This window comes from Phyllobates terribilis, unplaced genomic scaffold (genome assembly GCF_046119375.1).
Source record: "Phyllobates terribilis strain yellow unplaced genomic scaffold, ASM4611937v1 Scaffold_482__1_contigs__length_1377538, whole genome shotgun sequence".
In the NCBI taxonomy this organism is placed as follows: domain Eukaryota; kingdom Metazoa; phylum Chordata; class Amphibia; order Anura; family Dendrobatidae; genus Phyllobates; species Phyllobates terribilis.
In genome coordinates this window covers 597533-621464 of record NW_027363242.1, presented here as the reverse complement: position 1 = coordinate 621464, position 23932 = coordinate 597533, and the positions used below count along the sequence as shown (strand labels likewise).

The window sequence follows — 23932 nt, the reverse complement described above, 5'->3', positions numbered from 1 at the left end:
GACCAATCAGCAAGCCGTGTTAGTGAGGACTGGAGAGCGTGTTTAAATTTGGCACCAAAATCGTTGATTAGTCGCGACCGCTACCAATCAGCAAAGAGGTGTTTAAATGTAGCGACAATACTGCTGATTGGTCGCGGCCGGTGACCGCGACCAATCAGCAGAAAGATGCAGAGCGGGGTTTAAATTTGGCGCCAAAATCGCTGATTAATCGCGACCAATCAGCAGAGCGTTGTTTAAATTGGGCGGCAAAATCGATGATTGGTCGCGGCCGGCAGCCTCAACCAATCAGCAGAGCGTTGTTTAAATTTGCCGCCAATTTCGCTGATTGGTCGCGGCTGGTGGGCGCGACCAATCAGCAGAGCGGTGTTTAAATTTTGCGCCAATACTGCTGATTGATCTCGGCCAGCGACCGCGATCGATCAGCAGAGCGGTATTTAAATTTAGCGCCAAAATCGCTGATTGGTCGCAGCTGGAGTCCGCGACCAATCAGCAGAGCGTTGTTTAATGTTGGCGCCAATCTCGCGAATTGGTCGCGGATGGTGTCCGCGACCAATCAGCAGAGCGTTTAAATTTTGCGCCAAGCTCGCTGATTGGTCGCGGCTGGCGTCCACGACCAATTAGCACAGCAGTGTTTAAATGTGGCGCCCAAATCGGTGATTGGTCACGGGCAGCGGTGTTTAACTTTAGCGCCAAGATCACTGATTGGTCGCGCTCTCCGCACGCGACCAATCCGCGAATCGTATTGGTGAGGAGCAGGGAGCGGAATTGTATTAGTGAGGACCGGGGAGCGCCGCTGCCTGTGCGGGTACTTCCGCTGCGAGAACCCGGGACATGAGCGGGCGCTCGGAGCAGAAGTATCCCGACCCGCAGCGCCGCTCCCCGGTCCTCCCTTCACACCCTAGCCGCTGATGTCCCCGAGGTATCCGCATGGTGTTACAAAGGTCCGGACATATGTGTTAAAAATCGGTGATTGGTCGCTGGCGCTGCCCGCGACCAATCACCGATTTGGGCGCCAAATTTAAATATCGGCCGCGACCAATCAGCACAGCGGTGTTTAAATGTGGAGCCAAGATCGGTGATTGGTCGCGGGCCAAGACAGCGACCAATCACCGAATTGTGCGGCAGATTTAAATAGCGGCCGCGACCAATTGGATGTCATTTGTGTAAAAAAATCGCTGATTGGTCGCTGGCGCAGCCCGCGACCAATCACCGATTTGGGCGCCAAATTTAAATATCGGCCGCGACCAATCACTGATCTTGGCTCCACATTTAAACACCGCTGTGCTGATTGGTCGCCGACGCTGTGCGCGACCAATCACCGATTTTGGCGGCACATTTAAATAGCGTCCGCGACCAATCAGTACAGCGGTGTTTATATGTGGAGCCAAGATCGGTGATTGGTCGCGGCCGATATTTAAATTTGGCGCCCAAATCGGTGATTGGTCACGGCCAGCGCCAGCGACCAATCAGCGATTTTTAACACAAATGTCCCGGACCTTTGTAACACCATGCGGATACTGTGGGGACATCAGCGGCTAGGTTGTGAAGGGAGGACCGGGGAGCGGCGCTGCGAGTCCGGATACTTCTGCTACGAGCACCCGCTCATGTCCCGGGTTCTTGCAGCGGAAGTATCCGCACAGGCAGCGGCGCTGACATCCAATTGGTCGCGGTCGCTATTTAAAAGTGCCGCACAAATCGGTGATTGGTCGCTGTCTTGGCCCGCGACCAATGACTGATCTTGGCGCCAAAGTTAAACACTATTGTGCTGATTGGTCGCGGACGCTGACCGCGACCAATCACCGATTTGGGCGCCAAATTTAAATATCGGCCGCGACCAATCACCGATCTTGGCTCCACATTTAAACACCGCTGTGGTGATTGGTCGCGGCCGATATTTAAATGTGGCGCCCAAATCGGTGATTGGTCGCGGGCAGCGTCAGCGACCAATCAGCACAGCGGTGTTTAAGTTTTGCGCTAAGATCAGTGATTGGTCGGGTCCGAAGACCGCGACCAATCATCGAATCGTCTTGGTGAGGACCGGGGAGCGGCGCTGCCTGTGCGGCTACTTCCACTGCAAGAACCCGGGACATAGCGGGCGCTCGCAGCAGAAGTATCCCGACCCGCAGCTCCGCTCCCCGGTCCTCCCTTCCTCACGGAGGTCAGCGGCGCCGGCGGTCCTTCCGCTGCTACCGGCCGGGAGATGAGCGCCTTGCGCCGGTCATCTCCCGGCTGCATCTCCGTACCACAGATGGGTCCGGCGGTCGGGATACTTCTGCAGGTACCGGCCGGGAAATGAGCGCCTCGCGCCGGTCATCTCCCGGCTGCATCGCCGCTGAGCTCCGTCCCGCAGATGAGCCGCTAACGGCCGCCATCTTTTTTCAGAAATCCCGTGGCGCTGATTGGCCGCTGGCGGACCAATGAGCGACGCGGGATTTCCTGGACAGACAGACAGACAGACAGACAGACGGACGGGATAAGACGATTATATATATAGATAACCTACTTCTTTGTATCCACAGGTATTGGGCTTCTGGGGGAGCATTCTTCTCAATTTTGGAATCCGGTTGGGTTACCAGCCTCTTCACTAGGCTCACTGCCGGATCGCTGTCTTGGGTTTCTTTCCATCCATAATGAGGCAGCGGGTTTAGTGCAAAATCCTGACGGTTCTGGTAGATATGGGTTTCTGTCATTTTCCATTTTCTACTTTTATGGAAAGCTGGAAGTTCTATTTCCTCCAAGTCATCTGTTTCTTCTTCAAGCCCTTGCATCCATTTAGTTTCATCCCAAGACTAGAAGCAATGGGATGAAACTAAATGGGAGGAGACACAGATTAGATATTAGAAAAAACTTTTTGACAGTTAGGGTGATTAATGAGTGGAACAGGCTGCCACGAGAGGTGGTGAGTTCCCCTTCAATGGACGTCTTCAAACAGAGGCTGGACAGACATCTGTCTGAGATGATCTAGTGAATCCTGCTTTGAGCAGGGGGTTGGACCAGATGACCCAGGAGGTCCCTTCCAACTCTACCATTCTATGATTCTATGATTCTATGAAATGTGCTTGAGGGTTTCTGGAGAGGGCATCAGCATTTGCATTTCCACGGCCTGTTCGGTACTTGATGGTAAAGTCGTAGTTCGATAGCCGGGCCATCCATCGGTGCTCCAATGCACCAAGTTTTGCAGTATCCAAGTGTGTTATCGGATTGTTGTCCGTAAAGATGGTAAATTTTGAAGCTGCTAAGTAATGCTTGAACCTCTCCGTGACTGCCCAGACCAAGGCCAGGAACTCCAACTTAAAGGAACTGTAATTTTCCGGGTTCCTCTCGGTAGGTCGAAGTCTTCTACTGGCATAGGCAATTACTCTTTCCTTGCCTTCTTGTATTTGGGACAGTACTGCTCCCAGGCCTACATTACTTGCATCTGTGTAGAGGGCAAATGGTAGGTTATAATCTGGGTACGCCAAGATTTCCTCACCGTTTAGGGCCTGTTTCTTTTGTTGGAAGGAGTCTTCTTGTTTCTTTCCCCATTCCAACGGCGGCTCTGAAGACCTTCTCTTCTTAGCTTGGCCTACCAGAAGATTTTGTAGGGGCGCTGCCATCTTCGTGTAGCCCTTAATAAATCTTCTGTAATACCCAACCAAACCTAAGAACTGACGTACCTCTCTGACGGTGGTCGGCCTCTGCCAGTCCTGGATAGCTGTCACTTTTTCCGGATCTGGTGCTACGCCATCCTCGCTGACCACATGCCCTAGGTATTGGACTTTTGGTTTCAGCAGGTAACATTTAGATGGTTTGAGCTTCATTCCATACTTTGTTAGAGCTGTAAATACCTCCACCAGGTGTTCCAGATGTTCTTCATAGGTTTTGGAATACACAATGACGTCATCCAGGTATAAAAGTACTGTCTCAAAATTCCGGTGTCCCAGGCAGCACTCCATGAGTCTCTGAAACGTCCCCGGTGCATTGCATAACCCAAATAGCATGCTATGGAATTCGTATAGGCCCATTGGTGTTGTGAATGCTGTTTTCTCCCGGTCTTCTTCTGCAACGGAGACCTGCCAATACCCACTAGTGAGATCTAATGTGGAGAAATACTTAGCAGTCTTTAATGCAGCAAGAGACTCCTCTATCCGGGGTAATCTTATTGACCTCCCTGTAATCCACACACATCCTCATAGTGCCATCCTTCTTTCTGACTAAGACTAAGGGGGCCGCCCAGGGACTACAGCTATCTCTTATAACCCCGGCCTCCTTCATGTCCTGCAGCATCTCTTTAGCACACTGGTAGTGGTTTGGTGGGATGGGTCTATGTCTCACTTTAATCGGGGGATGATCTCCTGTGGGTATGTTATGGCGTACCCCTTTTATCCTCCCAAAATCTAATGGATGCTTACTGAATACTTGGCTAAACTCTTGTACTACCCAGGAAACTCCTTGCTTCTGGTGGTCGGGAGTGGCATCAGTTCCTATGTGCAACTGCTGACACCACTCCTCCAGCTGTCCCTTGGGGTTGTTGTCCTCCGCCTGACTTGACGGGGGCAAGGGCTCTAGTGTCTGTATGTTGTTATTACTGACAGTGTACAGTTTTGCTACAGTAGCATACCGGGGTAGTTTCACTTCTTCCTCTCCACAATTCAACACACGGATTGGTACTCTTCCCCTGCGTACATCCACCACCCCTCTAGCTGCCAGCAGTGTAGGTCAATGCTCTGAATATACCGGTTCTACAATTGCCTGGTATTCCTTTCTTCTGATGCCCATAGCTGCTCGACACCATATCATCATTTCACTGTTTGGTGGTAATACAATTGGAAACGGGTCTGTTACCCGCGCACTGCCAATCTCCCCCCCAAACAGATTTACCTGTTGCTTGTGAATTAAGGCACGGCTTTCTCTTTGAAGGACTCTCCTCCCCCCAATGCCAGCAGTCTCTGTAATCTGTTGGAGTAAAAACAGCACTTCTTCAAGGCAGTTTTCAATCACATTAGTACCAAGCACCATGTAAGGACATTTGTTATTGGGGTCATCTTCTACCACACATAACCCTTGGCCTCTCAACTCCACCCTCCCCAGCTTTATTGTCACCTCTCTAAACCCCATCTGATTCAGTGGTTGACCATTAGCTGCTATAATGACAAGACTAGAGTCTGGGGGGCTAAGATCAGCATCAGACTAAAATTGCTTGTAAAGGATATGTGGGATGGTGGTGACTTGTGACCCAGTGTCCAATAGGGCCGATGTGGGGATTCCTTCTAGCGTAATGTTGAGGTACGGGCGGCCTCCCACATACCGACTACGCCAGTCATATGGGCCCTGCCATTTTATTCCTGGGGATTGGCTCGCGGACCCAGGAATCTCAGGTTTAAACGACATCCTCTTGCAAAGTGGCCCGGTTTGTTGCAACTAAGGCAAACAGGTTGTCCTGAAGAATCCGTGTGGTCGGTGGCTCTGCGTCGGAATGGTGCGTTGATCCCCTCCATGGGCAACATGACTCTGCGTTGGAATGGTGCATTGGTCCCCTGCACAGGCGACATGAGCTTTCTCCTCATCCATGGAACATCCTCAGGGGATTCAGCTAACTGGATTTTGCTTGGTGGTTGTGCCTCCGGTCTGGCTTCCAAGAGTTTTAGCACGTAGTCCATGTTTTTGGTTAGTTGTAACACCTGATTACGTAGGTCATCAGCAGATTCGGGTGCGACAGCTTGTCCTACCACTTCTACAGAGTTTTTAGGGGTAGGCTCTAAGTTGATGTGAGAGGTATTAACCTGCCAGGATGGGATTGCAGGTTTTGCAGGTAATGGGTCTCGTAGTACAGTTATAGCACTGTCCTTTAAGGTATTAACATCCACATCTGGATGATCTAGGACCCACATGTGCACCTGCTGACGGTGAAAGTCTGAGCTCAACCCATTCATAAACTGTTCTGCAAGCAATTTATCTTCGTCTTACACACTTGCTGGATCTACCTGTTTTATGGACCGGAGTGCCGCTTGTAAACGTAGGGCAAAGTCTCTGATGGTATCTTGTGGTCTCTGCGTGCATTGGTAGAATAGCATCCTTAGTTCAGACTGTGTGCGCTTTTCAAAAGCAGCTTTGAGCTTATCAAACACATTTTCTATAGAGTCTCCATCAGCATCACTCCAAGTCTCAGCTTCTAGCTCCGCTGCACCTATTAATTGTCCCTGCACAACGGAGGCTCGCTGCTTTCCTGTCATTGCATACATGTCCAGCACCGCACACATTTTACGTTTGAAAGCTGCTAAGGTACCGGGTTTACCTTCATACGTCGGTAACCATTTGGCCCCCGGTACATACGGCAAGGCAATTGGCATTATCGGGGCCATCGCTCCAGATGCTGCGGCTCCTTCACCAGCTGAGGAACCGACTGCTGTTGTGTCTTGGGCATCCCCTCCCTCAAGGTCTCGGACATCATCTGTTTCACTCATGACGGTGCCCCCCTAGTTAACCGTTGCCAACCGCTACGATTAACTCCTTCAGTAACCGGTGACTCAAAAAAAAACGGCGGGGCTATCCTCGCGCTCCTTTAGCCGCGCCCCCGCGACTCTCTCCGTTCTGTGACGCAGTTTAATTTCTCTATGACGCAGTAATGACGGCCCGTTTTACAGTACACAAACTTTCAATAAAGTTCAATTTAAGCACACAGTACTCAGTTCTACCGGGCCCAGTATCCTGTTCGTGACGCCAAATTGATTCGGTCGACAGGGGTAGGGGTACTCGGATACCGGGATGGATGGGTTACTTCTGTGGGGATCACGGTTGGTTGGTTCCCGGTCCCGTGCCCTGGACTGTCAGTAAAGGGATGGGGGTCAGGATGATGGGAGTATTGTGTCCTGACGCCTCCTGTGGTAACTGGTAATATCGGTTACCAGCGCTGTGTATGGTTGCTGAGGTGATCGGCATACGGCTTGTACGAACGTTATAGGCAGTAATGTCAAAATAGGCACACACACATATTAAGTCTTTGTTACAGTACCTTTCTTTTTCTGATGTCCGGTAACAGGTACAGTTCAGGAGGGTAACCAGGTTTTCGGTGCTGGTAGAGATATTCACTCTGGAGATTTGTGAGGCCTCCTCTAACAATGTGTGCATTGTTTGGGATCAGTCCTGCCTTAAGCTGAACGTGCCACCTTGACTTTCTTTGGGGTCCTTCTCCACAACTGACAATGAGGACCTTTCCTTGGGGCTACCAATTCTCTTTCTGGGCCCCTGGTCCTATACTTGGTCAAGTTTGGCGACTCTTTCCCCTTCTTCTTCAAGGGGAGTAGATCCTCCTGATCTCTCCGGGTTTTCTATGCTATTCCTGAATTAATAGCAATCTCGGACTCCGGCGTCCGGGTGAGCTAAAGGGATAATAGTTTTATCTCTTTCTTTCTCCTTCTAGCCTCCGTCCCTCTCTCTAGGGCGCTTCACAACTCAGACCTGTTTCCTAGTTCAGGGCTTCACTGGTCCTCAGCCAACAGCTGTCTGGGTCTCTCCTCCTTCATCCCTCACAAGACTAACTGCCGCTTTTTCTGTCTCCCTGGAAACTGACTCCTCCCCTCAGACCTGGGGTGGAAGGTGGTGTGTGTGCCCAAGTGTACATCTCTCCGTGCACCTATGGATCCTGTGGTAATCCCCCGCAGGGGTGCCACAGTACCATCTCGGACCGATTTTATACGAACTTCTGAAGGCACCCTTATGGTAAATGACAGGTTCTCTTTGGGTCAGAAAGTAATTGGACAATGGCAGGAGCAAGTCTTGGTAGAGAGTGAGGGGAAGGTAGTTACAACACCTGTAGTGCTAGTAGAATTCTGTTTAAGGAAGAACTGCCCTCTGAAAAATAGTGGATGCCAATTTATATAGAAATGAGACAACTCCTGGACATATTAAACTGGTATGTGGACTAAAAGCAGGTTTAAATTGTGGTGGGAGATGAGCACAGAAGGACCACGGTTTTATGTAGGGGTAGTCTGAAAGAGAGAGTACAAGCAGGTTATAGTTATATCAGTAGCTGAACATTACGTAAGTCACGCTCGGCTATTAAAATGAACAAATAGTGTTGGTGAACTTCTAAGTGACAAGATAGAATCAAAAATTCACTGCTACAAACTCAACATGTAGAGGAAGGAGCAGAAGGAATTTGTAGAATAAGGAAAAGAAGACAGAATCGGAGGAGCGAGGTGAAGCACCTCACAAGGCTGGGTGGGGGCAAAACAGAGTAAGTGGGGAATGAGAACATTTAGGGTCCGGAGAGCGTGAGACAATTTACCACATCTGAAGAGTATCCAGGATCGAGAGGCTCCGATCTATTATGTTTAGTTCTTCCGAGTTTTTATTAAAGTTAACCTGGGAGAGTAGAGGGAGACTTGGGTCACTCATATCTAAGATTATCTGGTGGCTGCTTGGTTGGGTCTAAGGCCACGGCCCCACCATCAGTATTTGGTCAGTATTCGGTCAGTATTTTTTCTCAGGATTGGGAGCTAAAACCAGGTGAGGAACAATCAGAGAAAAGGTATAATAGAAACAAGTCACCAATTCTCCATTTATCACCCACTCCTGAGAAAAAATACTGACCAAATACTGATAGTGGGGCCCTGGCCTTAAGATGCCTCTTTAATCGAGACGTGGAACCTGGGATTAGGGAGAGGAGGGAAACGACAGGTTTGTTAGACGAGGTGGAAGAGGTCATGAAACTGTATAAGGAGAATGTGGCTTCCCGTGAAGGCTTGATTTTGAAGCAACTCTGTAGAGGCATGAGCCAGTGTCAGAGGAGCTCCTCCAGCGGGTATCGGGGACTGACCAGTCATCAGTAATAACTGGACAGTGATTTGTACTTCTAACTCAAAATGGAGCCTTTTGAGAACGGTATGCCACTGTTGATCACTTGGCCACAATTACTACCCCCAACGACCATCTTGACATATTTGTGTATCACTGAGCCTGAAGGCAAAGCAAATGACGTACTAAGGGGAGTCTATGACTGGAAGCTCGAGGCTCCAGTTCTGGTATTCAGGTACATTTACGAATAAAATCCAGCCTATGACTATGACTTTGAGCAGGGGGTTGGACCAGATGACCCAGGAGGTCCCTTCCAACTCTACCATTCTATGATTCTATGATTCTATGAACGCTAAACCTTTGAATCTGGAGTATCTTGCTGGATTTAACATACATTTGTATCTTTAGCACTGTATTGGTGGAGCCCGACTGCACGGCCTCAATTACAGAGTATGGTGACATCCGGATCTCTGTGGGGAGCGGAAAACATAAAACAATTGGACCGGAGCTCGACACCATCCAGTTGTCCATCTTTTCCCACCGCTTTATGAGCATCGCCGGTCAGACTCTTACATTGTCTTGATTATGAGACATATGTCCATTCTGTTACTAATCAGACATCCCCTCTTTCTGCGTAGAACAAATGGGTCGTATCCTTCAAAGAACGGCCATCTCCACCAACATCAAGGAACGCTTGGACTTTTCTTGTGCTCTCTTTGGCCCTGATGGAGGTTTGGTGTCCAATGCCCCCCATATCCCAGTGCATTTAGGGGCGATGCAGGAAACTGTCCAATTTCAGGTGAGGCTTCTTTGCATCCATTCCCCAACTCCTCAAGACGCCAGTCTTGTTCTAGTGCGCACTGGAGTAAGATGTGCCATATTCAAGAGGCGTGTTTCTCTAAGCGAATTTGGCCCCTCTTCCACCTGCCGTGCTCCACCAGAAGGATTGCAGTTCTGGCAGGGACTTCAGTACTGAATTTGTTTTCAGCCGTTCTCGGCTATGTTTCTCCCACCCCTCTTCCACCTGCCGTGCTCCACCAGAAGGATTGCAGTCCGGGCAGGGACTTCAGTATTGAATTTGTTTTCAGCCATGCTCGGCTATGTTTCTCCCACTGGGCGATGCCCACTTTAAAAGAAAGAAATGAGCGAAGCCGGCCAGAGCTGCCGTAAAAAATCAAAAGTCACAACATTTTTTCAAGATTTCAAACAGTTTTGCACCTAAAATCTAAACTGATGAACTAAGGCTTCTTTTTTTTTTTTTTTGGGAGGCAAAAAGTAAAACCTAGACAAAAAAGCCTCCAAATTAGTATTTGTCGTTTTTGTAACAGAATTAAACCTTGTACATCATGTGGGAAAACAAGAAAAGGAAACCTTAATTGATAAAAAGTATCTAAAATACAACTCACCCCAGAAAAAAACACAAACTGCTCCGTGGATAAGAAAATAAAAAACATGTAGGACTCGCGGATTGAGCTGTTTCCTTCTCTGTTCCATCTAGTCCTGGTCCGCACTGAGTTTTTCCATCTGTCGGACAATTCAGTTTTTTTGGGGGGGGATTTGCCTAAATGAGTTTTACATTTGTTGTTTGGTTTTAGATTAAAAACTTGCAAGATGATCTGAAAATAGGCGACGTGATTCTGAGCAATCACCCGTGTGCCGGGGGCAGTCACCTGCCGGATCTGACAGTGATCACACCAGTAAGTGCCCACCAAACCCCGGCCTGATGTTGTAGTCAGAGTATCATTTTGTGTTTTTTCTATGGTTATTTTTTTTATTGCTGATTTCCATTTTATATGCACAGCGCCTTATGTAAGACTGTGGCCGTGTCTGGTACTGCGGCTTATAACAGGGGGCGATTCCAACATTTATATTTGTAAAAATCTATATATTTTTTTAACTTGTATTGCCCCTTTAAGGTACAAAGATGGGGGCAAATAGGCTGCAGCCATTGCACGCAACACATTCATGTCGCGTGGAGAGTGGGGGAAACAATTGGTTTCCCCGGGATCGCGTCACTTAATGCCGCTGTAAAAGATTAAAGGGACTAAACAGCAGTGATTGAACCTAGCTCCGATCTCTGCTGCTAGAGGCTGATGCCGGCAGTATCACACAGCCGGCATCTGCCATTTTTATAGTGAGTTCAGCTGCTGCGACCTGAAAAATGACGGAAAAAAAAAAGTGGTACTGTCCTAATAATGACGTGATAGGGGTTGTCCGGTGAGGACTCGCTGATCCTGGGGGTCCGACTTCTGGGATACACACTGATATGCAAAATGGCTCCGCACTGCGCATGCTCAACTGCTTCTCTATTCCTTCCCCGCACTCGGCTGTTTTCCTGCAGCCCCATAGAGAATAAATGGAGCGGCAGTCGGGCATCTTACCTGACGCTCAAATTTGTAATGGGGTTAAAAATTCCCCATTCTGACGATTGATGACTGGAACCTGAACCGGACCGATCGGTAAATTATCCTATGGATGGATAATGTCTTTTATTCATCAGGCAACCCCCCTTTATACTTTACAGTGAACAGCGTACATACGAAGCTACCAAAAAATAAATATATGGATTTGTCCTCCCCCCTCCTCATAAAGATTTTTTTTCTTGTTTTTCAGTGTATGGTAGGGTACTACATCTCCTCCTGCAGAAAAAAACCCTACATAGCTGAAAAATACATTTTACAAAAATACAGCTGTGGAAGTCAGAAAAGGAAAACCAAATTGAAAAGAAAAAATAGGGAAATGCATTTAGGAATATGAACAGTATTGTGCAAAAGTTTTAGGCAGGTGTGGAAAGAAAAATGCTGTAAAGCATAAATCCACAGAAGATCTGGAGTAAGTTCTCCAAGATGTTTGGAGCAACCGCCTGCTGAGTTCCACTATAACTGGTGTAGAAGTGACAAGAAGAAGTGATGGATGTGACGGGCGGCCACCAGCCACTGATGACGGGCGGCCACCAGCCACTGATGACGGGCGGCCACCAGCCACTGATGACGGGCGGCCACGAGCCACTGATGACGGGCGGCCACGAGCCACTGATGACGGGCAGCCACCAGCCACTGATGACGGCCGGCCACCAGCCACTGATGACGGCCGGCCACCAGCCACTGATGACGGCCGGCCACCAGCCACTGATGACGGCCGGCCACCAGCCACTGATGACGGCCGGCCACCAGCCACTGATGACGGCCGGCCACCAGCCACTGATGACGGCCGGCCACCAGCCACTGATGACGGCCGGCCACCAGCCACTGATGACGGCCGGCCACCAGCCACTGATGACGGCCGGCCACCAGCCACTGATGACGGCCGGCCACCAGCCACTGATGACGGCCGGCCACCAGCCACTGATGACGGCCGGCCACCAGCCACTGATGACGGCCGGCCACCAGCCACTGATGACGGCCGGCCACTGTTGACGGGCGGCCACGAGCCACTGATGACGGGCGGCCACGAGCCACTGATGACGGGCGGCCACGAGCCACTGATGACGGGCGGCCACGAGCCACTGATGACGGGCGTCCACCAGCCACTGATGACGGGCGTCCACCAGCCACTGATGACGGGCGTCCACCAGCCACTGATGACGGGCGTCCACCAGCCACTGATGACGGGCGGCCACCAGCCACTGATGACGGGCGGCCACCAGCCACTGATGACGGGCGGCCACCAGCCACTGATTAGATTTGCATTTTTCTTTTCTTCATTTACTTTGCATTTGTAAATTGATTGAAAGCTTCTTTGCAGCATTTCTCCTCATACCTGCATAAAACTTTTTGCCAGTACTGTACATGAGCTCAGGAAAGCACTAAGACATCTTCCCACAATCACAGAATGCTGATGCCTGCTATTACATTGTCAGTGACAGTTTCCATTGTCTTCACACTATATTTTGCAGGTTTTCCGGGTAGAAGCCCCACGCCCAGTCTTCTTTGTGGCGTCCCGCGGGCACCATGCTGACATTGGAGGCATCACTCCCGGCTCCATGCCACCCCATTCCAAGTCCTTGAAGGAAGAAGGAGCTGTTTTTACTTCCTTCAAACTCGTGAAGGAAGGAACATTCCAAGAAGAAGGTGAGCGGACATGACACACCTGAGGGGAATGGGTAAAGGCCGCAAAATTGGGCAAGGCAGCAATGCTTATGAATCAGAGACCATCCAGTAGCTGCTGTATTTCACCCCCACTGCTGACATATGATGAGAAAGCGTCAGAATATGACCTTTTCACATGTGGCGTTAGCAGTTTTGCATTGTACAGAACATTGATATTTGACGACAGCAGCTGGAAGAATTTTCCTTTTACATACAATTTTGAAGCTACGTCTTGGCCTCTTTTATATCTAAGATGTAATGAATGGTAGAGGTACGTAGGTTACTATTTAAAATCACCAACAATCATGTAAACAGACACACCTAATAGGATAGCTGTGAAGACCCGGGGTCTTCCGTGGGCGTAACACTACTCAGACAATGCAGCGTGAGGGTCAAACAGCGTGGCAATACTTTATTGAACCACAAAGTGGACAATAAACACATAGAACAGTCCCAACAAACACCCAAGATGGTACAACATTACAGTCTCACCCTTCCGTTCCGCCCAACTGGGATAGAGCAACTGCAAATTTGGAACTTCCAGGACCAACTACCTCAACCAGTGGCCCCCTGCTTCTGGCGAGCCCCCAAAGAGAGAGGGTAGCGGCAAGCTTAAGAAGCTAGCAGTCCATCGAGGTACAAGGCCAGGAGACCCGAGGGTCCCATCCTGGCCTCTCCGAGAGTTTCCATGGGGCCAGATGACCGACTGGTCCCAATCTGGCTTCGCCGAATGTCTCCATGGGTTCCAGGCAACCAGAGGGTCCCAACTGGCAACCCCAAACATATCCATGGGACCAGGTGACTTCATCGTCCCAACCTGGTCTGCCCAAACGTATCCATGGGCTCTTTGATGGTCAACGGAGCAGAGCCGTATCTTTCCAGTCAGGGCCATATACCCTTAGACCGGAATAATGTAGAATCCAAATCTGTGTTTCTTTGGTTAAAGCCATGCTTCCAAGCTGATGGTCTCAGAGAGTCTGATCTTTGATTCTCCTTGAAAAGTCTCTTTCCAATTTCTGTTTCAAGTCTGACTTCTACAGAAGCATGTGTCCCTTAAAATAGTTACAATTGTCTGTTCAATTACACATTCACAGGTAAGGAGTTAGGGAGGGCATTACTCACAGGGCTCAGGTATCATTGTTAGAGCTAATCTATTTACATAATTGGTATAGTAGGGGGCTCGTGTAAATAAATATCTAGCTAACTCATTATAATATGTCATTAGCATATTAACAAACATCATTGTTTCCAAACAAAGAGAAGTCAACATTCTGTTTTATACACATAATAGTGTGTCCTTCTTGACCAGCCACAGAAATACACATACATTTACAAGTCAACATGAACACAGTAATGTATTTCTCTTGGCTTAACAAATCTATTTGTCCAGCTGATTAAGATTATAAGCTGTATCGTCACAATAGTTATTACACTTCAACACAGCAAAATGTTTTTGCTTGTTTTTTTTAAAATATATACCTCTGAGAAAATCTTCAGTGCTACCTCTCCGAAGAACTGAACTAGCAGGGAATGCTGAGATAATTCAGCTCAAGCGGTCTAGAGTATTAAAAAGGCTGTAACTCAGGATCAGTACAGGATCAGTAATGTAATGTATGTACACAGTGACTACACCAGCAGAATAGTGAGTGCAGCTCTGGAGTATAATACAGGATGTAACTCAGGATCAGTAATGTAATGTATGTACACAGTGACTGCACCAGCAGAATAGTGAATGCAGCTCTGATCAGCTGTTGCTCACTGTGGTGATTGTGGGTGTGGTGGCTGCAGATCCTGCTGTTTTCTCCAGAGCTCTGAGAAACAACACCTCTCCACCTGGGGATCTGATCTCTCTCCTACCCAGGGGGGGGAGTTGGTTTCCTGGGATGAGTGATGGAGCCAAGTCCCAGGCTTCTGCTTCCTGAACCAGGCCGGCGGGGGGCAGGAGAAACCAGCAACCAGCCTGCACATCGGAGGACTCAGGGGTGAGACGCTCCACCAGGTGTCGCAGCAATGTGGCTCCTACTCCTCCCCCCTCCCCCCCGGGACTGTGGAGACTCCTAGAAGCCGCAAGGCTTCCAGCATGGAGGGTAAGCCTGACAGCGTGCATGATGGCGCTCCTTCCGGAGGAAAGCTGAGTGCTCACGGAGGTGAGGCCGACCTCACTGAGGAATGTTGGGCGATTCAAAGTCCCTGGGAGTCTGTGTCCACCTATGCCTCCCGGTTCATGAGTCGCCTCCGTGAGTATGAAGATGCGAGTAAGCTCGTCAGGAGGCTCCGGGAGGAGCTTGCGCTGCACAAGCGCCAAAGCTGCAGGGACCTCCAAACAGAGGAAGGCTAAACTCCAGGTGGAGGTAAAGAGGCTCACCAGTGAGATTCATGTGCTGGAACAAATGAGAGCTACCATCAGAGAGCAGAGTGGTCTGTTTAAGGAAAAACTGATAAAAGAAGACCGATTCAGAGAAATGGCTGATAACAGAGAGCAAAGGCAGATGGGGCTCAGCCTGAGAGCCAGGTGGATGATGAGTGATGATGACCAGCAGAAAGCCCCACCTGGCAGCCTGCAAAGTCACCCGCAGGCCACGTGCAGCGAGCTCCCGGCAGGACAGGCAACAATGGCATCCGGTCGCAGTTCTGCCGGCTCTGGGGAGGACAGTGACAGCAGCGGCCAGTGAGGGGCGCTAATGGCGGAAATAAAGCTCCTGGAGTCCCCAGTGTGCCTCCAAAACTTCTATCTTAGTGACGATCTACCAGAAGAGGCACCTGGGGACAACAAAAAGGCTAAGAAGACCAAGCCAAAGCTGCAGGAAGCGGTAAGCTATGTCTATGCCCCCCTCCCTGTACCCCCTGAGTCGGCGGTAGGCTCAGCTCGCTGTATAAGCCCCGTTGCCCAAGCCCAGCCCGGGTTCTGCTGTGGATCCGGTGCAAAGGCGCGGGGAAATTACAGAGCGTGGTAGTGAGGCGCAGAGCTCCATCTCTGCTTGTAGTAGCGGGGGCGCAGCAGGAGGTGCATCAGCCGAGAGGCTGGACAGTGAGGGCGGCCCGGCGGCGGGCGTTCGGTCTAGCCACGATGCTGTGGTGCGCTCCTCAGTGGGAGGGGGGAGCAGCCCGTTGTCGGGGGCAGCTCCGGTAGCCTCGGCGCCTCTGAATGCTGTTGCCGCTGATCACTTAGTTGAGAAGTGGTAGCAGTGTGAGGGGGCTGCTGAGGCTGAGAGTTCCAGTCCTCCCACGAAAGTGCTATTTTGTGTTGGCATCGCTGGTCCGGAGGATCCTGATGCTAGAGATCAGCGGCGCCTCACAGCAGCTAAAGATCAGCGGCGCATTATACCTAATGTCAAACAGAAATTACCGACTGATGTGGAGGGCACACATAAGACCAGGGGTGAGGTCGCCTTCAATTCTATGGAGGTGACTGAGCCCCTTGTGCCTGATGATGCTGAGGTCAAAATGTTATCCACCATTGTTACTGGTCCAGCAGGAATGAATATGGTGGTGGGTGTGAATGAGGCCAATTCATTGTCTAGTGGTGTGGTTGCTGGTTTGGTGGAGGGTGAGATGGAGGTAGGTAATGGTGATGCTGTTGGGGCTGATGTAGTCACTGGTCCGGTTGCCCCCCCTCGGTGGTGGCAACGCCTGTCCAGAGTTATGCCAGTGTCACCTCCGGGGCAAATAGGGCCTCCTACTCCTCGTCTCTGGGATTTGGGGACGGCATGTTGCAACGGCGCCTTCTGGAGGCTCTAAAGAAGGGGGAGAGATCACTAATGGTAGAGGGTCGAGAGGTTGATCTATCCTTCTGGATAGAGAGGCATGGCCTCGGTGCCTTCCGAGAGCAAAAAGGGGGGGATACAGTGTGGTCCCTCCCAACAGCCGGGCCAGGGAGTGTGCATAGGAATGTGGTCCGTCTTCGGTGGAGGAGCAGTGATGCATGTCTTCCAAGGTCTAAAGTTGTGGAGCTACTGCTGAGGATGGGCTTCAACGCGATTTGATATCTACGCCTTGATACATCCCTATTCCACGCCTGAGTTTGATGTCAGCTTTGTTCGGCTGGAGGGGCTTGAGCTCTTCTGGACGAATTATGAGTTGGCAAAAAATGAGCCCAGCTGGCGAGACTTTGCCGTTCAGGCAGTGTCTCGCCAAAAAGAAATCAAGAAAGTGACCGTGATGACTCGTAACGAGTCACTTTCTTGTTATGACATCATGACGTGGCTTGGTCGGTATGGAGAGGTGGTGGAGATGCCAAAGAAAAACCGCGACGAGTTTGGTATCTGGTCAGGGGCCCGGACGTTTATGGTAAAACTTAAGCGTTCAGGTGGTACGGTTGCCCACATTCCATCATCTGCCTTCCTGGGTAGGGATCGTATCCTGGTCTTCTACCAGGGGCAACCGAAGCTCTGTCACAGGTGCGGTGACCCCACACACTTCAGTGCAAACTGCACTGTACAGAAATGTGCGTTGTGTGGGGGTGTCAGCCATCTTGCTGCCTCTTGTGTGGAGATTAGGTGCCACCTGAGTGGTGAGTTAGGTCACCCATTCAGCTGTTGTCATCGCTCCTTCGCTAATGCAGTCGAGACCCCGGTGGGAGAAAGCCGTGAGGCCGATTCTGCTGGGGAGGGGACTAGCAGGGGTGGGGGAGCTGATGAGCCAGGGAAGAAAAGCTATAAAAAGACGCCTGCCCAGCTGAGGCGTCTAGACAAGCGCAGACAGGAGAGGGAGCGGGGCGAGCCCCGGGCTACTGGGGCGGCCCCTGTCCTGGATGCCAGTGTTGCTGCTGAAGCCCCGAGGGATGATGAGTTGGATGAGGAGGCCAGGAGGATCCTCAAGGATGAAACCACCTCTGCCTCAGAATCCTCCCATTATGAAAGTATGGATGAGGATAATAAGCAGTGGCTACAGGACAAGCGTAAGCTCGGCACCAAAAAGAAGAGAAAGAAGTGAGATAAAACATCTTCTCCCGCTCTGACCAAGGTACCTAAGGAAGGTAAAACTGACTGCCCTCTAGTTTGTCTTTCTAACCGGTTCCAAGCCCTTGATAACATCTCTTCCTCTGAGGAGGAGGCTGAGGGTGAGGTTCCGGCTTCGGCAGAGCTTACAGGGGGCGCCGAGTCTCCTGGGGATGCAAGGTCCATGGGGGGAGGGACTGGTCTGGAGATGAGGACGAAAAAAGAAGGGAAAATGTGGGAATGGACACATCTGTATCGTTAAAGAGGGGGAAGGATTCCTCGTCTGAGGCAGAGGATAAGGGCAGTGGGAAGAAGAAAGCCATCTAACTCAATCACCAATGATGGCGGTACCCACTCCGTTGACACTGGTGTCTATTAATGTCGCCAGTATTAAGTCAAATATGGCTAGATTTGCGGCCTTTGATTTTCTCAGCCGGGTTGAAGCTGACATTTTCTTTTTGCAAGAGACCAGGCTGCCAAATATGGCAGAGGTGTTTATCGCTAAGAGGGAGTGGAGACTCTGGCCCTCCTATTTGTCTCTTGCGGCTGAGCCGTATAGCGGAGTGGCGGTCCTTTTTACTGCAGCGGTAGAATGCCGACGGGTTATTGAGTTAGAAATGGGGAGGTGCCTGATATTAGATGTCCTCATGAAGGGACAAGAGCTCTGGCTCATTAACTATGGTCCCCAATCTAAGAGGGACCGGAAGTGTCTCTTTATAAGGATCAAGCCCTACCTTTTTACTAGTCGGCAGGTCGTCTTTGGAGGGGACTTTAACACTGTCACGAGGCCCCGGGATAGAGGAGGTTCCAGAGACAAGCTGACTTATGATAGTGTCGCCCTTAATAGTATAGCTAGTGAGATTCGCCTGGTGGATGTCCACATCCGGCACACCCCAGGCCACCAGGGGTTCACCTATCGTAGAGGTAACTGTAGGTCCAGGATAGGCAGGTTTTATTTAAAGGAGGAAGCCGTCTCTTCAGTATCTGTTGTTCAGGTGGAGTTCTCCGATCACAGTTTGATTTTGTTTTGCCTGAATGTTAGAGACCCCCCCCGGATGGGAAGAGGCTTTTGGAGGCTCAATTCTTCCCTCTTGGAAGAAGCGGAGATAAGACAGTCCTTTGAGGATTTTCTTCAGAGCCAGGTACCCTTACTGGATCTTTGTAGTAGTAAGTCAGAATGGTGGGAGATGTTCAAGAAAAGGGTTGCGAGATTCTTCCGCCAGATCTCGAGCCTCAGGAGCCTGGACTGGTATCGCCTGTATCAGGGCCTGAGGAGGAAACTCGAGCATCTTGTCTCAACTGGATGTAGCCGCGAGGAGATCTCCAGAGTGAAATCTTTGCTAATGAAGTGTCAGTATGATAGCATCTTTGGTTTTTGAGAGGGATTATTGGAAGTACCGCTCGCCTGACCATTACAGAAACTGCAAGATGTCAGTGAATAGTAAAGTTGTTTCAGGACTGGTTGACACTGCGGGGTCCCTGAAAAGATCCAGATCAGGGATCCTGGACGTCGTCAGATCCTTCTACTCGCACCTCTTGGGGAAGAGGGATCTGGATTGGGATGAGATGTCGGCTTTTCTGGCTAAAGCTGTCCCCGAACCAGGGGTAGACCCCTCTCTTGGCGTTTTGACAGAGATGATCAGAGAAGAGGAAGTTAATTTGGCGATTGAAGGGCTTGCCCTAAAGAAATATCCCGGTCCAGATGGCTTAACATCTGAATTCTATAAGACCTTTAAGTACGCCTTGGTTCCCCTCTTGACTGAGGTATTCAATGAGTGTCTTTCCTTGGGCACTCTGCCAAAATCAATGAGTAGGTCTGTCCTGATCATCTTGTCAAAGGGTAAGGACTAATCTTGCACTGAGAATTGACATACCATAGCGCTTCTCAATGCAGACAGGAAGGTTTTGGCAAAGGTGCTGTTTAATCGGCAGGTAAAATTTGCGCCCCGACTCCTTTCGGGAGCCCAGCATTGCTCTGTTACGGGCCTCCGTACAATTAGTGCTGTACTCTGTGTCCGAGAGGCGATGGAGAAGGGTAGGGCTGGCCACTGGAAGGGGTACATCCTGTCACTGGACCAGGCAAAAGCATTTCATTGGGTTTATCATGAGTACCTCTGGTCTGTCCTTCTGAGGTATGGCCTGCCGGGGGGTTTGTTGATTGGCTTAAGACCTTGTATGCTGGGGCAGAGAGTTTCCCGCTTGTGAACGGTTGGATTGGCCGCTCTTTTGAGGTTGGATGTGGTGTTTGCCAGGGTTGTCCTTTGAGCCCGCTGCTGTACGTGTTTGCGATTGACCCACTTCTTAGAAGGGTGGAGCATGGACCGTTGGCTGGGATCGTGATGGACCGGGCAGCATCGGAAGCCACTCTGAGAGTGGTGGCGTATGCCGATGACGTCACCGTTTTTGTTTTCTCTGATGGGGAGGCAGAATGGCTGATGTCAGAGGTAAATCGCTACTCGGAGGCATCCAGGTCTAAGATCAACCGGGATAAGTGTGAGAGTCTCTGGCTGGGAGGAGGAGATCCTGGTTTTGATCTCCCGGACACCCTTCCAGGACCCAAAGTCTCTGCAAAAGTTCTTGGCATCGAATTTGGCCAGGGGGATTACCCCAAACAAAATTGGGACAGCAGGCTAGAGATAGACACCCAGAAGGTGAACCAATGGAAGGGTTGGTCTTTGACCCTAAGGGAAAGGATAAACCTGATCAAAACTTACCTGCTCCCTTTGCTGATCTATCTGGGCAGTGTGTGCATCTTGCCGGAGCCTCTCTGGACTCGGGTCTACAGTTTGTTCTTCCAGCTGTTATGGGGGAATAGACTGAACCTGGTCAAGAGGGAGGTTACTTACCATACGAGGAGACTAAGAGGGTTGGGTATGGTCAACCCTGTGGTATTCCTTGTGAATACCTTCATTAAGATCAATATTGCAAACCTATGGAAAGAGAGGGCTCCTCCGTGGGTATTCTCCTGTAGGGGATGGTTTCAGTCTTTCTGCCAGGAATGGCAGACAGGAGGGCAAGTGAAGGATTTACGCACACCGCATGGACATCTCCCGGCTTAAACTACCCTGGTTCTGAAGGTAATTCGCCGGTGGGGTCTGGGAATGTGGGAGGTCAGGACTCTGCAGAGGAAGCTCCTTGACAAAAGGGTTCTGTTGACCCATTTTCAGAGGCCTCTAGCACTCGAGATCGAGATCTTACGGTGGGTCTGCATCTTTTGAATTCTATCAGGATCCCCTCGAAGTTCTGGGACTTGGCTTGGCACTGCTTTCATGGGAAACTGTGTGTGAGGGACAATCTGAAGTGTAGGAGCTCTGAGGACAGGAACTGTCCTCGGGAGCATTGTGGTACCATGCTGGAAAGCATGGACCACTTCCTGCTTCATTGTTCCTTTAACACAGAGTTGTACACCAGGGTGGGCGCCTCCATTGGCTGGCCCAGGCTGGCCGGTCTCTCTTATGCGGAATGGGCCTATGGAGCATTCGGAGACCTGGGTGGTCGGGACCGCTGCACCTTATTTCTAGTTAGTGCAGTGGTTAGGTATCACACGTGGAACGCACGGTGCTTAGTATCGACGCAAAGGAAAATCCTCCCAGTGGACAATGTGTTTAGGACCATACTCGGTGACCTGGTGAAGTTGCGTTCTCTGGAGTATGAGAGAATGGTTACACGAAGGGCCGCTCTCCTCTGGAGAGGCTTTTCTTTTAGTGTGCCCTAGTCTGGTCATCTCCTCTCCTGATGGTGGGCTGCTGCTGACACCATAGATTTTTGTTTTGTTTTGATCAGTAGCCAGTGATGTAGGGCTGCAGGCGCCAAACTTGGGCTTTGTCAGTTGTGGTTATTGTATTGTTTGTTATTGTATTGTTTGTTTCTGTATATATTGTATAGGATATGGATTTGGGTGTAGGTGATAGGTTGGGTTGTTGAAAAAAGGGGGGAGGTGGGCTCATCTTGTGGGACACTTTATTATTTGGGTGAAAAACTGGCACTGCCTGATCTGACCTATGGACGTTGGACATGGACTGAGGCATGAGACGCAGGACCAGCTCTCAGGTCAGTGACGGGGTTGGGAATGGTGGGCTTGAGTGTGGGGTGCTTAGTTTAGTCTTGTATATATTTGTATAGTTAGTATTTATTTTATATTATTTTAAAAATATATATAAAAAAATAATAATTTAAAAAAAAAAATGTATATATTAGTTTGTATATATTTTTGTCAGCTATTGTTTATTTTACTTATTATATTGTTATTATTTTGCTTGATAATCGGACCAGATGTCACAGTGTAAGTTGTTATTAATCTGTATATATGTATAATATGTGTGTGAGGAGAGAGGGAGCGGCGGGACCAGTTCATTACATTGTTTATTTTGTGGTTGTTAATTTTGTTATGTTTCTGTTATTATTATTGTTATGTTTTTCATTTTTATAATAAAAGATCTACAGGATGTAACTCAGGATCAGTAATGTAATGTATGTACACAGTGACTGCACCAGCAGAATAGTGAGTAGTGTTGAGCCTCCCCCGTAGTGTTAGAGTTCGGTTCGGTTCGTCGAACACCCGTGTGTTCGCCGAACTGTTCGTCGAACACCTTCGAACACCGTTAAAACCAATGGCAGGCAAACAAAAACACATAGAAACACATAGAAAACACCTTCAAAGGTGTCCAAAAGCTGACAAACTGCTCAGAAGACACAACTAACACATGGAAAAGTGACAAGTACATATAGTCATGCGAAAAGAAAAGAGGTGGAGGAGTAAAAGGAGGGGGAGACACAGATATAGGCATGTCATGCCCTTCTAAAATCCAAAAAGTGAGAAGCCGAGACGGCCAGTCCGTTCCTGCCCGTGCCACCTCTGTGTCGCCGGGTTTGTGCCAGAGCCGCGGTGGACCCTGACGGCCAGCCCCCCTATCCCAATACTGGTGCCTGTCCGCCGGTGGGTCGAGGCCCCCCACGGTGGGGGGGAGTAACATCTGCAGAAGAAAGACCATCTTCCAGCCAAACTAAGATGTCGACTTCTTTTCGTGAACAATGTGATACGATCCCATTCTTACGGACACGCCCATCGCTACAAATTCTAAATGAGGCACAAAAACAGCAGGTGCTTCAACGGATATCAAGTGCTCCTTCAAGTGGGCTCTCCATCACCTCAATTTCAACATCACAAATACTCCAGTCCTCAGAGGTGTCACCCCAATCGCACTTGCTTCCTCACAGCTCCCAAGTCTCCAGCTGCCCGTCTGAGTATGGGGTAGCACAGATGGTTGAGTCTGCACAGCTGTTTACTCATACTATAGCCTGGGAAACGGAGGTCTGCTCCAGAGCTTCTGTTAATCCAGATGAGGAAATGATCTGATCTGATGCCCAGAATCTTTATAAGTCGGATCCAGGACCAGATGAAGAAGGTTCTGAGCATAATGTAGACCCTTGTTCCCAAACTGTAACTCCTGTTGGTGGAGACAATGATGAAGACGATGATGAGACTCAAATACCTGATTGGAGCGACAACTTGACTTTTCGGTCAGGGCAGGAAGAGGTTGGCTCTGAGGACGACGGGTGTGATAACACACAGGGTGATGATGACGAGGTTGGAGATCCCACTTACTGTCAACCCACAGTCAGCCAGTCGATGAGGTCAGCAGAGGAGGTGGAGGAGGATGTGACTAGCCCTGGGGATGGGGATGACTCGGTACCCGGGCATTTGCCTGGCCTTGGGGATGTCGCGGTGGTCGGCTCCCTGGCCCGTACCCTGGGGTCTCTCTTTAAAAGGGTGGATAATTGTTAATTTTATAAGAGTTCATGACGCCACCTGTGGTATCTGGTGACAAGCACCAGCGCTGCAGCAGTCCACTGAGGCCGGTCATAAGGCAGCTCGATGGTATAGATCCCCACAGGTGGACCTAGGTCTCAGGGCAGCGTATGCAGGGGGAATGCAGGACAGGCGAGACCCAGCTGGGTCAGAGCAAGAACGGGAACGGACACTGTAGTCACTTCAGTACCTTTTACTGGTGGAAATTCAGGCACATCCCGGAGCACTGTAGGGTGAAGGGTGCATATCAGGATCCTCCCCAATGAGCGGGTGTAGGGTCTCCTGTTTCTTGCCTCTGCGTAGTAAGTTTCTGACCTGCCTGG

The 23932-nt window shown here is 49.9% G+C and overlaps 1 protein-coding gene across 2 annotated transcripts in view; it reads left to right on the top strand.

Annotated features, from left to right (window-relative positions):
• The window catches only part of LOC141229491 (5-oxoprolinase-like), a 72878-nt gene that overhangs the window by 26941 nt on the left and 22005 nt on the right, over positions 1 to 23932 (top strand). For both annotated transcript variants that reach the window (XM_073667481.1, XM_073667479.1), the window contains exons 16-19: positions 9184 to 9335; positions 9414 to 9574; positions 10371 to 10472; positions 12671 to 12845. In XM_073667481.1, coding sequence (XP_073523582.1) covers positions 9184 to 9335; positions 9414 to 9574; positions 10371 to 10472; positions 12671 to 12845 — 590 coding nt within the window. The remainder of the gene's footprint in view (positions 1 to 9183; positions 9336 to 9413; positions 9575 to 10370; positions 10473 to 12670; positions 12846 to 23932) is intronic.